Raw genomic sequence first — 22,415 nt, 5'->3', positions numbered from 1 at the left:
GAAGTGGGGTCTCCCAGCACCCACTCAGCTAGTCTCTGGGATTGTGCCCTGGGGTCACACATGGATGGTTAATGTGTATATGGTAAGGTAAGGTCTTAGGGCAGCCAGCTGCTGAGCCTGTGGTCTGGACTTACTGTGGTGGAAATGTAAAAAAGTAAAAGGATTTGGTTTTTTATTTCTTTGGTCCTGGGGTCCCCAACTTTCTGGTTGAGATCATAGGCTGTGGCATGGGGCTGCCAATTGGTACCAAAAAGCTGCCCAAACACCTTGTTTCTTTCCTCTCCCTAGAGCAGTCGGGTACACTGCTGAAATGCCCAATCACGGGAGGGGGCAGCAGGCTCTTCTGGATGATTCCCGGAATGTAGCATCTTCTGGCATTTCAAGTAGAACTCAGAGTTAAGACCACAGGCTCCAACATCATGACCAGATTTGATGTTTCCTAGATCCATGACCTTGGGCAACTCACACCTCTGAGTCTCAGTTTCCTCATCTGTAGAATATAGATAATAATAGTACCTCTCTTAGGGTATTGCAAGAATTGAATGCTATAAGGTAAATCAAGTGTTCAGTAGCATGCCTGGCCCATAGAAAAGTCTTAATAAATTACCGTTACTATTGGCTGAAGGACAGAAGGGGTGAGACCAGATGCTGGTGATCCCAGAGCACTCACTGAGGTTGTGTTTGATATCGTAGACAGTTAATTCTGCATGGGTGTTCTGACAGTGATTTTGTTTCACTTCAGTAGGTAAGTGGTACTCACATTCAACATTAGCACAATAGATTGGTTTGAGCTTTCTGTCACACAGCCTGGAAAGAAATGTGTTGCATGAGCTATAAACTACTGCAGCCTTTCACTATACCTCAAAGGAATGATCCTAAATCACTATTTAAATAAATTGGTTTTTTTAAAGCTAGACAATAAGTAGATAGTAAGAGAGGTGGCTAAGTAATTTAGAGCATGTCAATGATTGAATATTACCATTTCAAATGACCTGTATATGGGAGCTAGAAATGTATAAATGGCATAATGTCAGCTGAAAAAGAACAGTCCAAAATAGCAGTTGATTACAGTCCAATGTACAGATGTTGCCACATCTATGTGCATTAACAAAGAGAAAATTTGGAGGGACAGACTCTTTTTCTCAAAATTGCTTCAGTCTATGAAATATTTCAATAGTGAATAAAGAACACAATGTTCTATAAAGTCTTTCTAAGAAGGGCAAATGAAATTTAAGTAATTATAAGGATATGTCTAAGGTATTCCCTTGACCAAAACACGGAGACAAAAAAAATGAGTAAGCCCATAGTAAGTGAGGGCTTATATCAGAATGATTGCAAAATAAATCTGGAACACTTTACTCAAAGACATTCTACCTGCACAGCAACATCTTTTTACAAGAAACTAAGACCCAGAAAAAAAAATACAATAAAAGTTAAATCAAAAAAAAAAAGAAGGAAAGAAACTAAGACCCTATCACCAGCCCACCCCACTTCTCTGCCAAAAGTCAAAACCCTGGAAGTAATCCACAGACAGGTCTTTACAGACTCAGGAAACACAGATTGAATAGGGATTGGATCTTTCTGGGGAAAAAAAAATCTCCTCACTCTGCCTGACCCAGGACCAGTTCTGCCTACTTTCAAGAGCTTAACTGAGTGGAGTGTGAAACCCACCTCCCAAGTGAAGCTCTCATCACTCTGGCCAGGGTCCCACTTTATTCTCATTAGCACCGGTGGCTGTCAAGCTAGGTCTCTGTGAAGCTCAGTGGACAGGAGTACAGATCTCTTTGTGAGATATCTTGAAATACTAGTAGATTTAATTCAGTCTGAACAATGTGAAACAGTTTCACAAGTAGGAAATGCCTTTTTAATCTGTTTATTATAATATAAAATCACAAAAAATTGAGGGTAAAAGGCTATCTTCAAGTTTTGATGAATAATCTCTCATATGCTACTTGTTCTTTCAGTTGGTCATTCATGGAACTAAACTATAAAACCAAGAAAAAAAGCTTATTCATTGATTTAATCTGTTGTGAGTTTAGCATCAGGATCACTACCCAGAATTCTCTGGGAAAGTGATTTTAGAATGGCTGGTCTGGCCCATTCATTTTGTCCTTAGTGGCATCCTTCCTTGTGATTCATCTTTGTTTATTTGTATTATTTTAAACTCTTAGTGTAGCAAAATAAATTTTCTTTTTGTTATCAAGGCTTATCTTCCCAGCAGAACTGAGGAATATTTCTGCACATCCTTCTCCCCCACCTCCTCTAGCCAGCTTGAGCAAGTGATAGCAAGTGAGTGAAGGAAGACTGCAGACAAATCCAAAACAGTAGTGGTAAAAAGCAAAGTCTTATTTTAGTTTTGGAAACCTCTGCCAAAAAAGAAATTGCTAAGCAAAACATTTCTGAAGGGCAGCAAAATTTGAAGTGAGATGACTTGGTTCTAGTCTCAGCATTCCCTCCAGCTAGTTTTGCCCTGCAAGCTGGTAACAGAGCACCTCTCCAACTGATAACCCCAACAGTCAGCAAGGAGGTAGGATGAGCTGACTTTTAAAATCCAGTTCTAACCTTCAGTGATTCTAATTCCTATACTTGCTAGTTTCCTGGTTCCAAATCTTGGTCACAGTACACCTCGTTTCCTGCCATCCTGAGAAGTGGTTAGGCCCCATTCTTTGTGTAGCCATTGGCCCTGACCTTGGTGGGTCACCTCGCCATTCTGGGTCTTCTCTGGCCAGTCAGGCGTGAGGAGGGTAGAGATGCCTGGCTGCTTCCTGCCTGGTCTCACTGGCATTGTAAAGGCCAGTGCAGTTTTATGAAGGCTGAATTCCTCCAAGGAAGATCTGCCTGAGTAAAATATTTCAGTATTTCAGCTGTAATTAGTGCTGTAAATTCAGGAATCATGAGGGATAAGAAGAGAAGGAGCAGGTGTAAGTATGCCTTGTATTTATGATAATGGAGTGGAAGATGCCTTAGAAGCTATCTAGGGACCCACCTCATTTACAGATAAAGACATGGAAACTGAGAAAGTGTAAGTGGTGAATTCTATGCTGTAAGCCTACTAATGGGGTATGGTTAGAGCTGGAGCCTAGATCTCCTGCCTCCAAGCCCATGGTTCTTTCTGCTACATCAAAACAGAGGCCCTGGAACTAGCTCTTGGTTTTCAAAACCTTCAACAGGATGGCTCTGGAAACCGAGCATGTATGCAGGGTCTAGCCTGATTTGGTGCAGAAAAATTACCTGTAGAGTCATATTGTAGGCTACGTGTTAACACTGGTCAGGTAAAAAATACCCAGCAATCACATGACCCTCAAAAATCCACTTTTCCCTGCAACTCTCACTTCATCATAGGGCTAGAGTCAGTCTGCTTTGAGACAACTCGGTAGGCGCTAGTACAAGGGACCACAGAGAAACACCACAATCCTGTTTCAGATAGCCAAGGTTACTCTGGCTTTCTTCACCTAGGTCAGGTGCCTGAGACGGCAGCCAGAAATGTCTCACTGGTGAGAAGAGCCTGGTACTCAGCATGGAGGTGGAGGGAGAATATATTCTGCCATCTTCGTCCCCCACCCTGTTCATATCGTGTTCAACCCAGAGTTCCGGACATGTGATCTCTAGTTCTTCCCTTCAGGACATTTGTTACCATTTCATTTGTTTACTGAACACATATTAATTCAGCACTAACTATATGTGGCACCCTACAGTAGGCACAAAAGGATCAGAGAGGGCCCTTAGGATTCCAGAACCTTTGTGTTTGGGGGGTCTAGGATTCCTTCTGTAATGTTGTACAAAGTTGGGCATGTATAAATGTGCATTCTTCTTGGGAGAGGTCTTTGATCAAATCTGTTACCCTATAACAATTAAGAACCACCTCAAGGGTGGATACTAGAACTTTACTTCATGCACCTGCTGTCCCAGTCAAGTGCCCTCATCCTACTCACTGAGTCCAGACCATGAGGCTGACTGAGTGCTCATGTCTGCCCAGAGCCCTGGTATTTTCTATTGCACCTCAGGAAGCTGTGCCTACTCTCCTCCATGGATTCTGCCTGAAGCATTGATGTCCTCCTGCATGTCCTGGCTTAGCAGGTTTAACCCCAGGCCCCAGAGACCCCTGGAGAGCCCACAGGTGTGACATGTGGACAGAGGCTGGGCCACTCCTGGCTCTTGAAGGCTTTTCATTAAGCCCTTGGTGGTCCTTCTGACCATAATGACCCTGCTGCTGATCTGGTTCAAGAATTTCCTATTTATTCTCTTGAGAGTCCTGCCCTGCCCACTACGCTGAAGGACCTTGTAGTCTCTGAGCAGCTGCCTGGGGATCACTTTGGGTATATGGTTATCCCACTGTGTTCAGGTGACACCTGGGTCCCCTCTGCTACTCCTGTGGTAGTTGTTTTGCAGAAGGAAGGCCTGGTAAATGCCTCTGGTGAGAACCTTGGTCTGGTTCAGCATGCCATTTGATACAGAAATTCAGAATGTCATTGCTAGTTAGTGGGAGAAGAACGGATGTCAAGACAAAAGGTAGTCAGGAGGCAAAGAAAAGAGGTTTAAATAAGTGTATTTTCATGTTAAGTTACTGATTGGAGTTTCCACTGGTATTTGTGGAAACATCATTTTTAAAGTTATAATAAAGAAGTTAAATAAAGGCAATTTCTCATTCAGAAAAGAAAAAGACAAACCATAGTCAGAGCTGAGGCTTCAGGGAGGCAGACGTTGCAAGATAAGCACTTTCTCCTTGTCTGCTGTATGTGAGTGTGGCATGAGTGTGTCAGAGACTCGCTTGCTACAAATGATGTGCTGAGTTCTATTCTTTCTCCCTCTGCAGAGAGAAGACACGCTTCAATGTGCAGACCTTCTTCCTCTCCAGCATCTTCACCCTCCAATTCCAGGACATCACTAGTACAGGTGAAAACAAAAGCCTGTCTCAGCGGCCATAACTCTGCCAGCAGCACCTCAAAGCCATTCAAAACGCCCAAAGACAATCTACTTACCTCCAGCAGCAAACAGCACACAGTCTTTTCTGCGAAAGGATCAAGAGACAAACCATGGTAAGTGTCCGGTGCTGGCAGCCAGCAGCTCTCTGTCACTCCTTGCCCCTGTCACCACAGGGAACAGTGTTTACCCTCTGGCTTAGCTCCCAGGTGTCATGTCTGAGGAGGGCAGGGACAGAAAACCCACATGATGGGGTGAGGAATCAAAACACTGGAGGGAATACAGGACCTTAAAGTGCCATATGCGTGACAGGAGAATTTTTCTCCTGCTAAGATCTGAGCCAAGCTGTGTATAAGAAAAGGGTACTGGGGAAATATTCCTTGTCGATATGGTCACCTCTAAATTTTCCACCCCAGTGAAGAGAAGCTTTGGTGTAAATGATCAAAAGTACAGTCAGTCAGCTCAGCAGGGAGCCAGGCCAGGCCTGCAGTCCTGGGAGGCAGCCCCCCTGCACAGCCTCCCTCCTGTGAGCAGCGGGGTCTCTGCTCCTGGAGCAGCTGCCAGCCGACGCAGGTGATCGGGAACTGACCACAGGAGGAAAAGAGCAAATCCAAAGAGAATGGTACCCTTTTGCTGGGTGAGACAGAACTGGTTACAGGTGACTGAATAATCAGAGGCTTTTAATTCATTTTTTTATCTCAGTCTTCACCAAAAAGTCAGAAAAGGTTACCTGTGGAATGGACAGACAGGAAACTAAAGTGAAAATAAGAACAGGAAGCAGAAGATGAATTCAGGCAGACCTCAGGGATATTGTGGGTGCCAGACCACCACAGTGAAGCGAGTATCACAACAAAGCGAGTTACAATCTTTGTGATGATGGAGGATCTTGCCTTCAATTTGTACAAAATGCAAAATCTGTGAAGTGTAGTGAAGCAAAGCACAGTAAAACAAGGTATGTCTGATGCCTGTATCTTCAAATGCTGAGGGACCCAACTTGGAAAACTTAAGGACAGCCTTATGACAGAACCCCTCGCTTTATCTTTCAGGTATCATTGTGGAGTCTGATTTATATATTTAAAAAGAAAAAATATTCTGTTTATCAGTGATAGTTAATTATACTTAAGTTCATACCTAGAAAAGCCAGGGACTGAAATCAAGTGTCAATCAGCTTGTCACTGCACACTGGAAATTATGATCACTTTATAAAGAACTAATTATGCCGGATCAAGTAAAGAGCCTCGTAACAGAGCAGAAAGGTTTAGCTACAACTGTCAAGCAGGGGAGTCACCCATCATGACTGCCAGGTGACTTGTGGGCCTTATAGACAAGCTTTGTTCTCGTCTAATCGTTAGGATCTCAGGCCCATCCTGTAGGAGGATGTAGCTGGTTAGGGAAGAGCCTGAAAGTGACAGTGGCCTTGGTGCTGGGCCTTTGGGAGCGAGTCTCCCTCTAATCAGTGACCTTGGAAAGCACTTGAAGATTGTTTATTGAGGTAACATCATGTGTCCTGATGTAAGCACAAGCTCCAGAATTAGTGCCTGTGTACGAATCTCAGCTAGGTGCCTTTGGACAAGTTGCTCAACCTTGGTTGTCTCGGTTTTACTCTTCTGTAAAATGGGCTAATAATAGCACTATCCCATGGGATTGTGATGAGGATACAGTGAGCTATTTTTTTATATAATCAGCAGGTGCAATGTCTGGAGCACAGTATACATTTGATAAATAATTGAGATAATCTTAACTATAATCATGAGTATCACATATGCTGAAGGACAGAGCTCCTGTAACTGGAATAAAAGTCAAGAAGTCAAATCTCCCTGAAAAAGTAGAGAAGTGGATCTGACTCTGACTGAATTTGAAAATGGAAAAGGGTAAAATAATTCAGAGTCCAGAAGTGAGCTACAGAGACACCAAATGAGGAAAACTAGGCAAGGGGCTCAGGAGGAATAAGCTGAAAGGAGACTCCAAGGTCACAGAAGATCATAAAATGAAGACAAGAAATGATCAATGATAAATGTGGCCCCAAAGGGATGAGCCTCAGCACCAAGAATCCTCCCAGGAGGCAAGCCTTTGAGGAGACCACTGGGGTTAGGTTAGTCTCCACCTTTGATTCAACTAACCCAACACACACTTAGTGAGACCTGTTGAGGGCAAGGCCCCTTCAGCTAGAGGCAGAAGGTGATTATGAACTAATTTGAAAAATCTACCCAGGGCCCAAAGAAAAACAACCAAAAGGAGTACAAGGAGGGAAATACCTCACAAGAAAAAAACTCCAAAAATGAGAGCACTTGCCTTGTGTGAAGAACAGAAAGCTAATGGGTAGGCAATTTACCTCACTTGAAGTAGGAGGTAGATATTCTGAAGACAGACCCAGGAGTGCACCATGAAAGAAGCTCAGCATTGATTGCAGCGGCCTCCTACCTAATCTCACCTTCAGTCAGCCAGGCTATAATCCCCGTACCCACTATCACAGACACATGCTGGGAAGGCTGATGAGATTTGGCTTGGAGACTTACGGGGCTCAGCCTCAGTTCAGGGAAGCTTCCCCAGAGAGCAATGTGGAAGAATGGACACAGAGCTAGAGGCAAGAAAAGCCAGTTCAAGGGAGCATCCTTCTAGTGGCTAGATGGGATGCTGCCTGGTTCACGAATTACTTAATAAAGCCAATTTAGAGCTTTAAAAAAAAGAAAAGAAAAGCCAGTTCAAGTCCCAGCTTGGTCACTAACTTCCTGTGTGACCTTAAACAAGTTATTTCTTTGAGTCTTGTTTTCAAGCCTGAATATTTTGTGATTCTAAGTCATAATATTCCCTCAAAACTTCTCAAAGCTTCCTGAATTAAGAGTTTAGGCCCTCAACTGCACATAAGGGACTATTTACAAACTGCCTCCAAACCCCTAATCCAATCCTGATCGTACAATACCATCCCATTACTCCAGCTTCCCCAATACATCTTCCCCTGGTACCTTTGCCTAGAATATCCATCTATCTTTACTCAACCACTTAATGAGCATCTATTATAGTACTATGTGTCAACTCTACAACAAGCACTGGGGTTATATAGGCCCCACTGATGTTCCCATGGAATGTTTATGCCAATAGAAAAAAGCCTGGATATAGTTCAGGACCAGGTACACAATTGGCCAATGGTCTTCATCCCCTACTCACTTCCTCAGTCAGACATTCCTAATATAATGCATACCCTGTACAACTGCACACTGCAGCCCTGGGGATGCAAAGTTACAGAAGACAGACACTGTCTTAGGGAGTCTGTAAAAAGACGTAAGTGAACACGGAGTACAATGTGACAAGAGCTAAGATATTAGAACCACAGAAGGTCACCTGACCAAGTCTGTGGACTCAGAAAGGGTTTTCAGAAGAGGTCACACAAAGCTGAGTTTGAAAGATAAGTACAAATGAGCTACACAAAGAAAACCATATTAGAATGGTAAATGTTAGATTATGTATTTTTTACCACAATTAAAAAAATTTTTTAAGAAAATGGGAAGGGTATCCCAAGTAAAGGAAACAGAATGTGCAGAAGTGTTTGCATGAGGGGGAGGCAGGTGAACTGGGTAGGTGGGCTGGGTGGATTATAAAATTCTACCGTATGCACTTAAGTTCAGGAATTTGGACTACCCTCTGAAGCTGCATGGAGCTGTCAAAGGAGCAGTTTTTAATTGTAGTGAGATCACTCTGACAGTATCATGCAGGTTGCCTTGAGGGGCCACTCAGGAAGCAGCAGGAACAGTGAGGATACTTTGATGTAATCCAGGTGAGGCATGGTGACAGCCTGGACCAGGCAGTGATAGTGGGCATATGCAGAAAGGGCCAGATGGGAGAAATATTTAGGAGGAAAATTCCACAGCACTTTGGAGCTGGTTGTATGTAGGTCTTGCAGTACAAGGGAAGAGTTGAGGATGATGTCTATGGTCTTGACTTGGACAACTGGGTGACTAGTCCTGTTACTTCCTCAAGAGAAGGATAGAAAGGTCCAGAGTTTAGGGTGGGAAGGAAAGGGTGAGTTCAGCTGAGAAGTCAGTGGAATTTGAAGTATCTGAAAAACATCTACAATCTACATAGAGATGCTGGTGGGCATTGAATGTATGGACCCAGAGGTCAAGAGAAGAAAATGTGTTGGGAATGGAGATTTGAATGCTGTCAATATAGACATGGGCATTGAAGCCATGGGTACAGATGGTGCCTCCCAGGAAGCTATAAGGCCTAAGAAGAGCAGGGGCCAAGGTCAGGGCCCTAGAGAATGGGGATCTGGGGAAAAGGGACCTGAGGAAGTAGGGACTGCTAAGCCAGAGTTCTTTGCACAGCATAAGATTCTGTGTCCTCTTTCCTGGCCCATATCCTTACTGATCCTCACTGTCCATCCCACTGGCCACCTTTTTCTCGAAGTTTTCTCTCATTGCCTTCCTCCTTGGCAACCACTTGATATGCTGGTGTCTCTTTTTAAGCCCAATGGCACCTCATTTTCACTTTACCTGTGGCTCTTTGTGTGATGCCATAGATTAGGCTTACTCTGTTCCTTCTGCCCAGTAGTAATTGCCAGACCTCCTACATAGTAGGTCCTCACACTCAGCAAACACAAGCCCCTTATCAGTAAGTATTGGGTGAATTGAATGAAATGGATCTGATCATTGAAATGGATTGTAATATTTCCATTCCTGGAGGCTGTAACTTTTTATCTACAATTGTTTAGAGTAGCACTATGCAATGGGCATATAATATGTCCCACGCATATAAATTTTTTAAAAATTCTTACCCAAGGACATGCTTATTGATTTTAGAGAGAGGGGAAAGGAAGGAGGGGGAGAGGGAGAGAGACATCCACATTTCAAAGAAGCATCAAACAGTTGCCTCTGATACCTTGTATGCTACCTGATCATGCCCTAACCAGGGACCAAACCCACGACCCAGGAATGTGCCTGGACTGGGAATCGAACTCATGATCTTTCAGTTTATGGGACAACACTCCAACCAACTGAGCCATACCTACCAAGGCCACACATGTGATTTTAATTTCTTTTTTCTAGTAGCCATATTGAAAAAATGAAAAAAGGGCAAAAATAATTTTAATAATACATTTTATTTAACCTAACATACCTACAGTGTTATCATTTCAACATATAATCACTGATATAGTTTATGTTCTTTTTTTGTGCCTTCTAAATGCTTTGTACATTCTACACTTACTCAATTTGGACTCTGAATTTTCATCAGAAATACTTGACCCATATTCAGATATTATTTAAAATTTATTATTATAAAATAGATTCCCATATCCAAGTTGTTCTAAACATACTTTTAAACATTTCTTAAGAACTGAATCAAGCACCTCTTTTTAAATTTTAATTAATTAAAATTAAATGAAATTTACAATTGAGTTCCTCAGTCACATTTTAAATGCTGAACAGCCACAAATGGCCAGTGGCTGCTATTTCAGACAGCACAAATGTGGACACGCAGGCCAGGTGATCCTGGGCTGGTCTTACTGGTTCTGGGACTCACAGGCATGTTAAGGTGGCTCCTCACTCTCTAATGTTGTGCTTCCCAACAGGAGCTGCTAAATTCCAAGGGGAAAGTAGCTCTTGTCCCTTTCTCTCATGAGTCACAGCTGGGTGTGTGGTGGAACAGTCCCCGAACATCCAGTCAGGCTGGCAGTCTCCCCTGCTGAAGTCCTGCTCCTCTGCTCCAGGGGAGCTCGGCATTGGCCCTGAAGGCCAAGAAAGCACTGACCAAGTGTGGCTTTTAGATTAAAATTAACAGCAGGTCAGGGTCATTCTCTCTCAAGTGGCTCCAATTCACATGTACAGTGATAAACACCAGTGCTGAACCCAGGCAGACTTCCTGGCATCTATCTCACACAAATTTAGGTGGTCTCGGGGTTTGTTATCTTCTCCCTTCTGTGTCTGAGGAGATTAAAAATAACTCTGCATGAGAAGAAAGGGGTTAGTGCTACTGAATATGTCCCCTGCAGGTCTGCCCAGCGGCATTCCCTGCTTGCCCTGCACGGGGCTCTCAGAGCCCCTCTACCAGCTCACTGGCCTGCCAGGTAAGGCAGAGAGGTGGGCAAGATGAGGCTGTCCCCAGGTGGAAGGCAAGAGGGAATTAGACTCTTTGGCTCTTTTGAGCTAAGATGAGCATTTCAGACTTTACTTATGAGTCCCTGCTTGGCCAGGGGACCAGCCCCTTGTACTGGGACTGAATCAGCCAGCCTGACTTTCAAACCTGCTGTCACCGCTTCTGCTCTCCTTGTCCAGCATGCTGAGCCACTGGGGGAACGCAAACCCGCTGATGTGAGCAGGAGCGGGCAGGAGGCTTTCCTCCCCTGCATGGCTTGTTGCCTTCTCCTCAGGCCTTATCAACCCACACACGTGTGCTGAATGCTAAATATGCTCAGCTATTAAAAATGCAGGAGATGAGCCTGCTGCTCCAGAAGGAAAAAGAACCAGAGCAAGAGAAAAATCAGCAGGCGCCTGGCCTCCCATGTGTGCCTACAGTGTGGTGGGGAGGAGACCAGCTCCTCCTCTGGTGCTTCCAGTGGGAGGCGTGTCCTCCTGGAGTGGTGGGGGCTCAGGCTCGGGCAGGAGAAGTGCTCTGGAAGCCTTCCCAGCGCTTTATGGAGAGGAAATGATAACTGAGCAGCCCTGGCCGAGCGCCTTGGGAGAAATGAGGCTGGCTTATCGCTTCTTGCCTGGTGCTGGCATGAACTGGGAGCAAGAGCCAGTATTGATGGCTCCAGAGAGCCATCTCAGGGCTTCTACATGGTCTGGGAAATGCTACAGACCCCAAGTGCTGTGGATGCTTCTGGTAACCTAAGGCCTCTGACCACCCTGATTCCTCAGCAGGATTCTTGCAGTGGCCTCTACATGGTCCTCTTGCCCTTTGCACCCAGCCCAAGTTTTGTGCACCCTCACCTTGCTCAGAGCATTGGATGGCCCTCAGTTGTTTGCCCACAGAGTAGAAGTTTAACCTCTTTGGAGGTGGGTATATGATCAAGCATTTCTCACTTGTCCAACTGCTGCTGCCAGTATTTTAACCCCTTTATTTTATATTCCAGATGTCCCCATCTATTCGTAGCTCCTAGAGCATGTCTTCCATGTGTTGGCACATGCTGTTTACCCTCCCAGGAGCAGCCTCCCTGCCTGTCCTTACACACGCTTTAAAGCCTCTGCATGAACATCGTTTTCTCCATGAAGCCTTCCTAGACTTTGATACAGGCTGAAATGCTCCTCCTTCTACAATCCCATTAACACTCAAGATACCAGTTTAAGAGCTCTCATCATATATTGTACTGATTTGCACCTTTATCCTCCCCTGCTCCCAGTTAGACTTTGAGCTCCCTGGCATCCCCATGTTTTAGCATAGAATCTGGCACCCGGCAACTATGTCATAAATGAATGTATGATCAGTGAATTAATGATGGAGTCCATGGAGTAAAACTGCTCCTCCCCCTTCCTCACAGAGATTTGCCTAATGCTGAAAGAAACCACAGATATAAATAAATATCTTTTGAATTCTTGTGGAGAAATCAAAATGCCAGCTTCCATCAGAGAATTATTTTTCCCCCCACTAGAGTTAGGAAGGGAGAACTATGCTCCTGAATGATAAGAAGGAAAAACCCACAGTACTCTAGCAAGAAGGGAAAGCTATGTTCTTTTAAATTAAAGAGGAGGCACGTACAGTGCACCCCTGTACCACAACCCCTGCATGGTGTTTGTGCCCACATGCCAGGACGCACTCGGCCACGTGAAGAAAACCCTAATCAGAAGGGAATTGAGGAATTGGTGTGGCATTCCACAGAAGCCCCTTTCTGGATTTCCATTTACAAATCTAGCCTTCATACAGGAGATGGGGGATGGGGCATTCTGAGGCCAGTTTTGCCTCTAGCGCTGCAGGTTTGGGTGTCAAGGGAGAAGGAGTGGGTCAGCAGAGGAGAGAGGAAAGGTGAGTGGACAAAAGGGTACTGGAAGTTACTGTGATGATCTGTAGAGGGGAGGAGTAGAAAGGGCAGGAGGATAAGAGGATGGGATCTAGACAAGCCAGAATACTCAGGCACCCCAGGGAATAATGTCCCTGACAGGACAGGAAGGCATCAGGAACTTACACATTTAAGTGCTACATGCTTACTAGGTTTTCAGATGATCAAGGTAAGGACAATGGACAGCTCCTTGGGGATGAACTCAGCTGACTTTGCCAATTCACAGAAGTACTCAGAAATAGCCTTCTGGCCAAGATGAAGGCATAGGTAGGTACACTTTGCCTTCTCACACAACCAAAAGAAGGACAACAGCAACAAATTTAAAAACAAAAAATAACCAGAACTGCCAGAAAATTGAACTGTATGGAAGTCTGACAACCAAGGAATTAAAGAACATTCAGAACAGTAGGAGGGGTGGAGACGGGCAGCTGAGCAGAGAGGACTCATGGCAAGGCAGTGGCTGGCAGAGCAGGCCTTCCCACATTTGAGTGCGGAAACACCAAGAGATAAAACTGGGGAGTAAAACAGACCACACAACCCAGGGTTCCAGCATGGAGAAATAAAGCCTCAAAACCTCTGACTATAAAAATCTGTGGGGGTTGTGGCAGTAGGAAATACTCCCAGCTTCACAGCAGAGTCTGTTGGAGAGACCCACGGGGTCCTAGAGCGTACACAAACCCACTCACACGGGAATCAGCACCAGGAGGGCCCAGTTTGCTTATAGGTAGTGGAGGAAGTGACTTAAAAGCCAGTCAAGAGCCAAGCAAGTGGCATTGTTCCCTCTCAGACCCCTCCACATACACTGCCATGATGCAGCAACATGGGTTGTCCCACCTTGGTGAACACCTAAGGCTCCACCCCTTACTACATAACAGGCACACCAAGACAAAAAATAAATAGCCCAAATGAAAGAACAGATCAAAGCTCCAGAAAAAATACAACTAAGCAACAGAGATAGTCATCCTATCAGATGCACAGTTCAAAACACTGGTCATCAGGATGCTCACAGAATTGGTTGAGTACAGTCACAAAATTGAGGAAGAAGTAAAGGCCATGCAAAGTGAAATAAAGGAAAATGTACAGGGAAACAACAGTGACGGGAAGGAAACCAGAACTCAAATCAATGATTTGGAGCAGAAGAAAGAAAGAAACGTTCACCTGGGACAGAATGAAGAAACAAGAATTCAAAAGAATAAGGAGAGGCTTAGGAACCTCCAGGACAACTTTAAACATTCCAACATCTCAATCATAATGGGGTGCCACAAGGAAAAGAGGAAGAGCAAGAAATTGAAAACTTATTTGAACAAATAACAAAGGAGAACTTCCCCAATCTGGTGAAGGAAATAGACTTCCAGGAAGTCCAGGAAGCTCAGAGAGTCCCAAAAAAGGTGGACCCAAGGAAGCACACACCAAGGCACATCATAATTACATTAACCAACGTGAAAATGAAGGAGAGAATCCTATAAGCAGCAAGAGATAAGGAGACAGTAACCTACAAAGGAGTTCCCATAAGGCTATTAGCTGATTTCTTCAAAGAAACCTTGCAGGCAAGAAGGAGCTAGAAAGAAGTATTCCAAGTTATGAAAGTCAAGGATCTACATCCAAGATTGCTCTATCCAGCAAAGCTTTCATGTAGAATGGAAGGGCAGATAAAGTGCTTCCCAGACAAGGTCAAGTTAAAGGAGTTCATCATCACCAAGTCCTTATTATATGAAATGTTAAAGAGACTTATCTAAGAAAAAGGAGATGATCAAAAATATGAATAATAAAATGACAACAAACTCCTAACTATAAACAACCGAACCTAAAACAAAAACAAACTAAGCAAACAACTAGAACAGGAACAGAGTCACAGAAATGAAGATCATATGGAGGGTTATCCGTTGGGGGGAGGTAATGGGGGAAAAGTATAGGGGATAAGCATAAATGGTAGATACAAAATAGACAGGGGTAGGTTAAGAATAGTATGGGAAATGTAGAAGTCAAAGAACTTATGAGTATGACCCATGGACATGAACAAGGGCGGGGGGTGGGGGGAGGAATGCTGGTGGGAAGGGTATAGAAGGCTGAGGGGAATAATGGACAGGAAAATAATGGGACAGCTGTAATAGCATAATCCATAAAATGCATTTAAAAAGAGAAGAAGAAGAAGTGCTCAGAAATAAGGACTAGAATCTAGGGACAGAAAATATAGGCTAGGACAGCTGGGGAAGGGGAAAACGGCATGATGAGACAGGGAGTGTGAGCCACAGAGATTAGTAACCACGGTCCTTCATATTTGCATAGCACCTTGTAATTTTTAGATGCTTTCACAGCCCCAGACTCTTTATTTTTTTTAATGCTCATCTGAGGACATGCTCACTGATTTTACAGAGAGGAAGAGAGGGAGAAAGAAAGGGAGAGAAACATCAGTGCAAGAGAGAAACATCAATTGGTTGCCTCTCACACGCACCCCAGCGTGGAACCAAATCCACACCAGGCATGTGCCCTGACTGGGAATTGAATTGGTGACCTTTCCATTTATAAGTCAATGCTCCAACCCACTGAGCCACACTGACCAGGGTGCCCCTGACCCCTTTGGGCCTCAAGTCTACTTGGTGATGTAATGAGGAAATGAAGGCCCAGGCTGATGAAGTAACTAGTCAGTGGTAAAGCTGCAACTCTACCCCTGGTCTTCTCACTTGTGATAAAGAACACGCCCTTAGAGCTGCCCAAGGTCACTTTTGCTGAATAGATGCCCTGGGGCAACCTTTCCAAGCCTCAGGTTTCTCATCTATAAATCAAGGGTGAGGATGAAACACCATCTTCCACATGATTGTGTAGCTGGCCGTGCACCGCATGGCAGGTGTTGAGTGTGTCTGTGTCAAGGGAAAAGGAGAGAGGAAACCCTCCATCCTCACTATTGCCATCACTCTGGCCCTTCTATCAGGAGGAGAGAAAACTGCAAGCTGTTCCTTACCTAAAGCATTTGTTCTGGTGGAGAACTGGTTTGGTTTTACTTGTTATGTGATTTCATCTTCATTGAGGACATTGATTCATTCATCAAACATTTAAAGTTCTTCCTAAGTGCCAAATAATGTATACATCACTGGGATAACTTTGGGGTGGCATATACACTTGGCCCAGGTTCCTGTTCTGAGGTAGCTCAGGGTCTGGTCAGGCCACACAGACATAGAGCTAAAACCTGGCTGTTTGATGAGAGAAGTGCGGCAGAAATCCCGAGGAAGGAATAGTCAGCACTGGAGAGAAGAGGATCTCATCACATCTGGGCAGATGGGGAAGTAGTCACCTGGAGAGGGGAAGAAGGCACACAAGCAGAAGGAACTCTCTAGACCACACAAAGGCCCAGAGCCAGGCAAAGCTCTGGCTGGGAGAAGGTACCCTGGTGGGAGCTGTGGGTGAACCAGGCCGTGAGGCTGAACTCTGTATCTGGGCAGTAAGGAGCCCGCAGAGCCCTTTAAGCAGCTGGTAGCAGGGTGAGGTTTGCACTGGTGACTGAGTAGGGTCAAGCTCAAGCACAGAGAGGCCTGGACAAAAAGACTGGTGGTAAGGATTTCCATCAAGGTTCAAGCAAGTGCTGAGGACAGACCTGACCTGATAGTGCAGGTAGGGACCTCTTTCAGCAGACAGACTTGAGTGACAGAATGTCAGGAGGGACCAAGTTTTCTAACTGGAGTTTTTAAGAAATGTAAAGTGAATTTAGTTTGGGACAAAAAATGTCCTGAGTGTGCTGTCAGTCAGTGTGAACACTACACTTTTGAAGGCTTAAACAGTATGCTTAGCATCCCGGGTGGAGGTGGTTTGGGTGCAGGGCTCTCTGCCCAGTCCTGGATTCCAATACAGAGAAGGCAAGAGCGGAGTAAGTGACAGGCTACTTGGGAGGGAAGGTGCTCCCTTCAGCTGTTCCTCTGTGAAGGAGACTGGGAAGTAGAGGTGTGGCACTGCGGGTAGCCAGGGGTGCTGTGCCATTTCCTCATTCCCAGCGTGCTCAGAAAGAGCTTACTGAAAGCAAAGGCTGGAGGCGTGAGCCCAGGTCCCCAATCATGGCCTTCCTTGGCAGGAGAAGGGACGATGTTCTGTGAAGAGTCCTCTTCTTTCCCCCTGGATCAGTGTTAGCTCCAGGGCTTAAGGGAGACAATAAATGTCTTGGCTGCACTGACTCTGGAAGGTGAGGGACAGGCCCAAAGACAGGGGCACCCTGCTGCTCCAACAACGGGAACCAGTGACCTCTGGTGGCTGCAGAGGGGAGTGCTCCTGCTAGGGGCTCCCAAGCCTAACCTGTCAGTTCCAGGGCTGGTGCTGGCAGCAAGGGCACTTGGGGCTCTGTCTCGCTCTGTATCAATACTCCTTCCAGAATCCACTTGCTTCCTGACCTCTGCTCAGAGGTCCTGATACCATCTATGCACTGCGATGGATTTCACTGGGTATTCTTTTTAATTATGAGGACTTTAATTCTCATATGTGGAAGAAAAGGCACTGAGCAGGTATAGTTGGTTTGGTCTAGTGTTGTCTTAACTCCCTCCTGGACTGGCCACCTATCGCTTCAGGCCAGCTGATCCCAAGTGCACTCCAGAGAGCCTGTCCAGCATCACCTACCCTACTGTGCCAGGCCTCTGTTTTTCCCTTTTTATCTTCCTCTCTTCTCTGGCTTGCTGATTTTTTTCCCTCAGGCTTGGAACATCAGCACACATAATGCCTGTTGATCTCCCAGCAGGTTTGGAGACTACCTTCTGAGTCCTGTGCCTTAGGAAGCCCTGATTAGTAGAAGCACTGCAGAATCTAACAGAGGCCGGTGCTGGGCCTCCTACTCCCAAGAAATCTGGAGCTGCCTAGATAGGATCATATACAGTGATTCCTCCAGAAGACATGGTAGAGTCAGCAACGACCCTCATTGCCTGACATACTTCAGGGTTATGGAGACAACATGTGTGTACACAAGGAGCCTGGAGCTCCTACTCACTCTTCTTCCAGAATGTATTATGAACATAAGAGCATGAACCACTGGTCCAGGCTTCAGCAGTGCCTGGAAGGCCAGGGGCTGGGCAGCAGGGGGTACTGAGAAGTAGGAGTGAATGCTCCTAGAAAGGGGTCAGTTGAGTCTGGAAAGGCTTCCTACCTAGTTCTGTTTTTCCTCTTCATTGCACCCCCCCTGAAGTGGTCATCCACTCCATGTGAGTATAGGAGGCTCCCTGCTCACACCTATCTACTGCCCGGGCCATCCCTCTTCCAGTGGTACAGCCAGCAAGGCTAACAGGACAGAAATTACCTTTTGAAAAAAATGTTTTAATTGATTGACTTTAGAGAGAAAGGGAGGAAGGGGAGACAGATAAATTGTTGTTCCACTTGCTTATTCATTGGTTGATTCTTCTATGTGCCCTGACCACCAGGGATTGAACCCGCAACCTTGGTATGCTGGGACAACATTCTAATCAACTGAGCTTCGCAGCCAGCGCTGAGACAGAAATTTCTGATGGTGGTGATGACTTGTATATATATACACACCCCAGAAGCATCAGGGTCTGTGGGAAGTAGATGGCGTGATCCTCTCTTCCCCCTCTTTTTTCTTTTTAAATTACAGTTGGCATTCAATATTATATTAGTCTCAGGTGTACGGCATAGGGTTAGATGTTTGTATAACTCACGAACACTCTCCCCTTTTTGTTCTAGCTCCAATTTATTTACGGCCAACTATGTGCCCAGTACTGTGTAAGGCACTTCATACGTATTATATCATTTAATCACTTCAAATATCTATTATGATCTTCATTTTACTGATGAAGAGACTGAGACCCAGAGTAGTAAAGTCCCAGGGTAAGCCAGGTGGGGCAGCCACATATGTCTGTGGTTTTGTGCTGTATGAACCTCTCCCACCAAGGGGGCAAGGAGAAACTGAAACTAATGCTCATCCACTTGGCCAGCCACCCTTTATCTAATACCCACAGAAGTCCTCATGGACTCGCTGAGGCCCTGAAGCTGGGAAGTCAGATGTTTTCCCACTATAATGCATCTAGCAGTAGGAAAGGCAGAAGAGGTTCTAGGTTTGTCTAATTTCAAAACCTGTCTTCTTGACCATTATCCTAAGCTATCTTGAAACACCCTCCACATTCTATGAATCTGCCAGAACAGGGACAATGTGCAGACCCTCAGTTCAGTCCTGCTTGTCCTCCCTGATTTTATTTACTTGTTCCTGGCCACTTTTACAATTCATCAAAGTCAGCTTGCTCATTCTCCCCTGCTTGTAACTGTCTTAAGGGGAAGTCCCACAGCATTCTTCCCAGCAGCTAATCGCCTCTTTTGCCAATTGAGGGAGTAGGTCTTAGCCCATTGTCCAAGTCACTGATGAAGATGCTTTAACCTTCTTGGCTAGCGATAGGCCCCTGTGAGCTCTGCTGGGTACCCCTCTGGGCTGGCACAAGACTCTACTAATCATTTTTTCCCCTCTGCTGCCAGGGCCACTCACCCCCAATGGCAATGTGGTCTGACCACAGATTCCCACTGAGGGTGTGTTATGTGGGAGGGAATCCAAAGCTATGCCAAGGCCAGGAGGGATTATACACGGTGCTTCCTTCCTGACCACCAAGTCTGACACTCAGCCTCAGAATATTATGAGATTAATCTTGCAGATTTTCTTATTTCTGTGTTCTGTGGTTGGTTACCCATTTTCTCCATTTTCTCTTTGCTTCAGATGTTTACAAATTGGCTTTCCGAAAGTTTTCCCAATATTTTTCTACATAAAAAACACCATTTATTCATTTGCCAGGATTTATGTCATATGTTCCAAATCTATTGTACCATGGCAGGAATTTATAGCTCTGCTAGTTAGGCTGATTCATAGTGATTGCCTGACTTCCAGCCTTTAAGAATGTCCCAAGCAGTTCTTCAACTTAAAGAATTTAAATTTGATGGTGAACACACAATACAATGTACAAATGATGTATTATAGAATTGTACACCTGAAACCTATATAATTTTATTAACCAGTGTCACCCCAATAAATTCAGCAAAATAAAATTAAAAAGAATTTAAATTTGATATAAATAATGTCCTGGTAGCAGTCCCCAAAATGCATCCATGAGACCCAAGCAGAACTCCTTCCCTGGGAGTCTTTGAAAGGAGGGTGAATCCCTTTTACTCGGCATGGCTTCAGTGCTACCACTGCTTGGAAGGCAAGAGGCTAGGTGAGACAGCCCTTTCAAGGATCTGCCGATGAATCAGAGATCCTCAAAATTCTGCACATGGCCCTTTGTCAGAGGAATGGGTGGGAAGAAATCAGACAGCTGAGAACTCTTATCAGACACATAACCCACAGCACAAATACCATATGTCTTCAGGCTCCTGCCTGTCAAATCTATCTTCTCCCTGCGCTGGTAAGTGGAGCAGGGTTGGCAATGATTTCTGCAGGACTCAAGATTTTCTGAACCATTCTCTTAAGGCTTATCTGTTGCTGATAAAAGAATAAATCATGATCGCCATGAAAGCATAGCTGGCAGGAGAGCAGCTGGCCCGGCGACAATTGGTGGCACCGTAAGATTCTTCACTTCTGCTCTTTTGCAGACATCACTGGACAGGGAGGGGAGTCTTCCTGGTGCCAAGAGAACCATTTTTCTTAAAGCCTTGGTTCAGAAAGATAAATGCAGGCTGTCTAAGCACACAGAAAGAAGACATGGGCAGCCAGAGCAGCGCAAGAGAAACTAGGTAGACATCGCCCCCATGTAGCAGGGAGGATGAGGGAGGGCTGTTCTCTCTGGGCTGTAGGGTCCCTTCCCAGGACAGAGACAGGGGTGCAGAGATAACAAGGAGATAACTACTCCCAGTGTATTAGACACAGCAGGGGAACAGGCTGCAGCGGGGCTCCCCGAAGGAGTTCATCCCAAGCCGAACAAAACAGGCATTATGAAAGCAGCAGGGGAAGAGTGGGGACTCATCCTTCCCTTTCAAATACTGCTCCTCAAAGAAAGGACAATAGTGAGTTGATAAATGCAGCTAATTGTTAGACTTCTGAAGTATGTAAGTGCATTGCTTAAGATTGAAAGGCAAGGAGCTTGAGGGGCTTAGACCTCAGGGGTTATCACCAGGCTTGTCTGTCACCTAAGCAAACAGAATAATAAATTGATTAGTTAGTCATCTAGGTGTCGCCAGCTATCCACCCCTCCCAGCTCCCAGTGCCTAACCACGACATGAGGTGTTTGAGGTACTGTGATTAGACACAGAAAAGGGGGAGACATCTGGACTGTAAAAGCAGGGGTCAGATTCTCTTGGCATCTTTCCAAATGGAAAAAAAAATTAAACCTGTTATTCAGGGTCCACTGTCATATCTAAAGGAGCCCTTACCTGCCTACTGGGACAGGGACACTGTCCTGGAGGGGAAAGATAATGGTGAAGAAGTGAGGAAAGGAACACCAAGAGAAAGCAGAAGACAGTTCTAAGATGCTGACTTCCAGGCAGCCACACTCCCCCACTTCCTGGAGTGTAGACACATGCAGGGACCTGTGTGTGCATGAATCCGGGCCAGGGACTCTCAGCAGCTCCTTATGTCAGCCAGAGCTCTTTTCGGAAAAAGGCTGAACCTCTGGGACTGGTTTTCCACATTGTGTGGCACCATCTTGCAATCATTTCTGACTTTGTTCATCATTTGGGGCTGTTGCCAATAGCAGTGAAGAAAGGAGGCTGAACACTCAGATCGGCTGGTGGCTACCATTAACACTGGGGGCTGAGAGTAGCAAGGTCAAATGGGCATGATTTTCACTTCCTCCTCTCTCTCTCATTTCCTCTGGGGATGTGTTTGTCCCTTCCACCTTCACTGAGCTGCTGACTTCCCTTCTTCTTTTAACTCTTAACTTCTCAGCTCAAGCCAGAGAGACAGGCCGCCTTAGAAGGGAAACTCAAAACCTTTGGGGAAGAGAAGGGACACCTTTAGGGGGAAAATGCAGACGATACTGTGAGCATTTGAGAACCACTTGGCTTGGTTTTAAAATTCGTTTCAGTTTGTGAAATTGTTCTGGATTATTTTACCCCAGCATCATCCACTGAGCTCATGAGCACTCAACATGTACCAGGGCATCTCTCACAGGAACCGGAGGCCTTCCCAGCTCTCACGCCAGCCCATGCGACGGGAGCTGGATCTGGAATGTGAAGTTCCTAACTTCCTCTCTGAAACTGCCTGGCTTCCCAGAGAAGTATGTCAGAGAAGACCACTCAGGTGCTAGAGCATCCTCTCACCTGGCCGATAGTCCATGCATTCACATCAGCATTTGAAGTTTAACTTCTTTTCTCAGGAAATAAAAGTCAACAGATTAGAACAAGAGCAACAGATCATCAAGAACTTTTTAAGCAGGCTCTTATGTGTTTTTAAAATCAAGATATTGAAGTATAATTTAAGTTGTATGTTTTGTAATTTGTGAGGGTGTGTTTTAGTTTGCACATTTTTTAAAATTTTAATTGTGGTAAATACACATTAAATTTTTTATCTTAACCATTTTAATGTACTGCTCAGTTGTATTAAATA

General features: G+C 45.1%; 1 protein-coding gene across 12 annotated transcripts in view; it reads left to right on the top strand.

The window, feature by feature from the left end:
* ATXN7L1 (ataxin 7 like 1) overlaps nucleotides 1-22,415 on the top strand; it is a 229,369-nt gene that overhangs the window by 168,324 nt on the left and 38,630 nt on the right. For all 12 annotated transcript variants that reach the window (XR_004899653.1, XM_036010755.1, XM_036010754.1 and 9 more), the window contains one exon: nucleotides 4,814-5,036. Coding sequence is in view for 11 of the 12 variants with exons in the window: in XM_036010755.1 (XP_035866648.1) it covers nucleotides 4,814-5,036 (223 nt within the window). In the remaining variant the exon portion in view is untranslated. The remainder of the gene's footprint in view (nucleotides 1-4,813; nucleotides 5,037-22,415) is intronic.

The sequence above is a fragment of the Phyllostomus discolor genome, chromosome 10, assembly GCF_004126475.2.
Source record: "Phyllostomus discolor isolate MPI-MPIP mPhyDis1 chromosome 10, mPhyDis1.pri.v3, whole genome shotgun sequence".
NCBI lineage: Eukaryota > Metazoa > Chordata > Mammalia > Chiroptera > Phyllostomidae > Phyllostomus > Phyllostomus discolor.
This window is presented reverse-complemented; position numbering and strand designations above follow the sequence as displayed.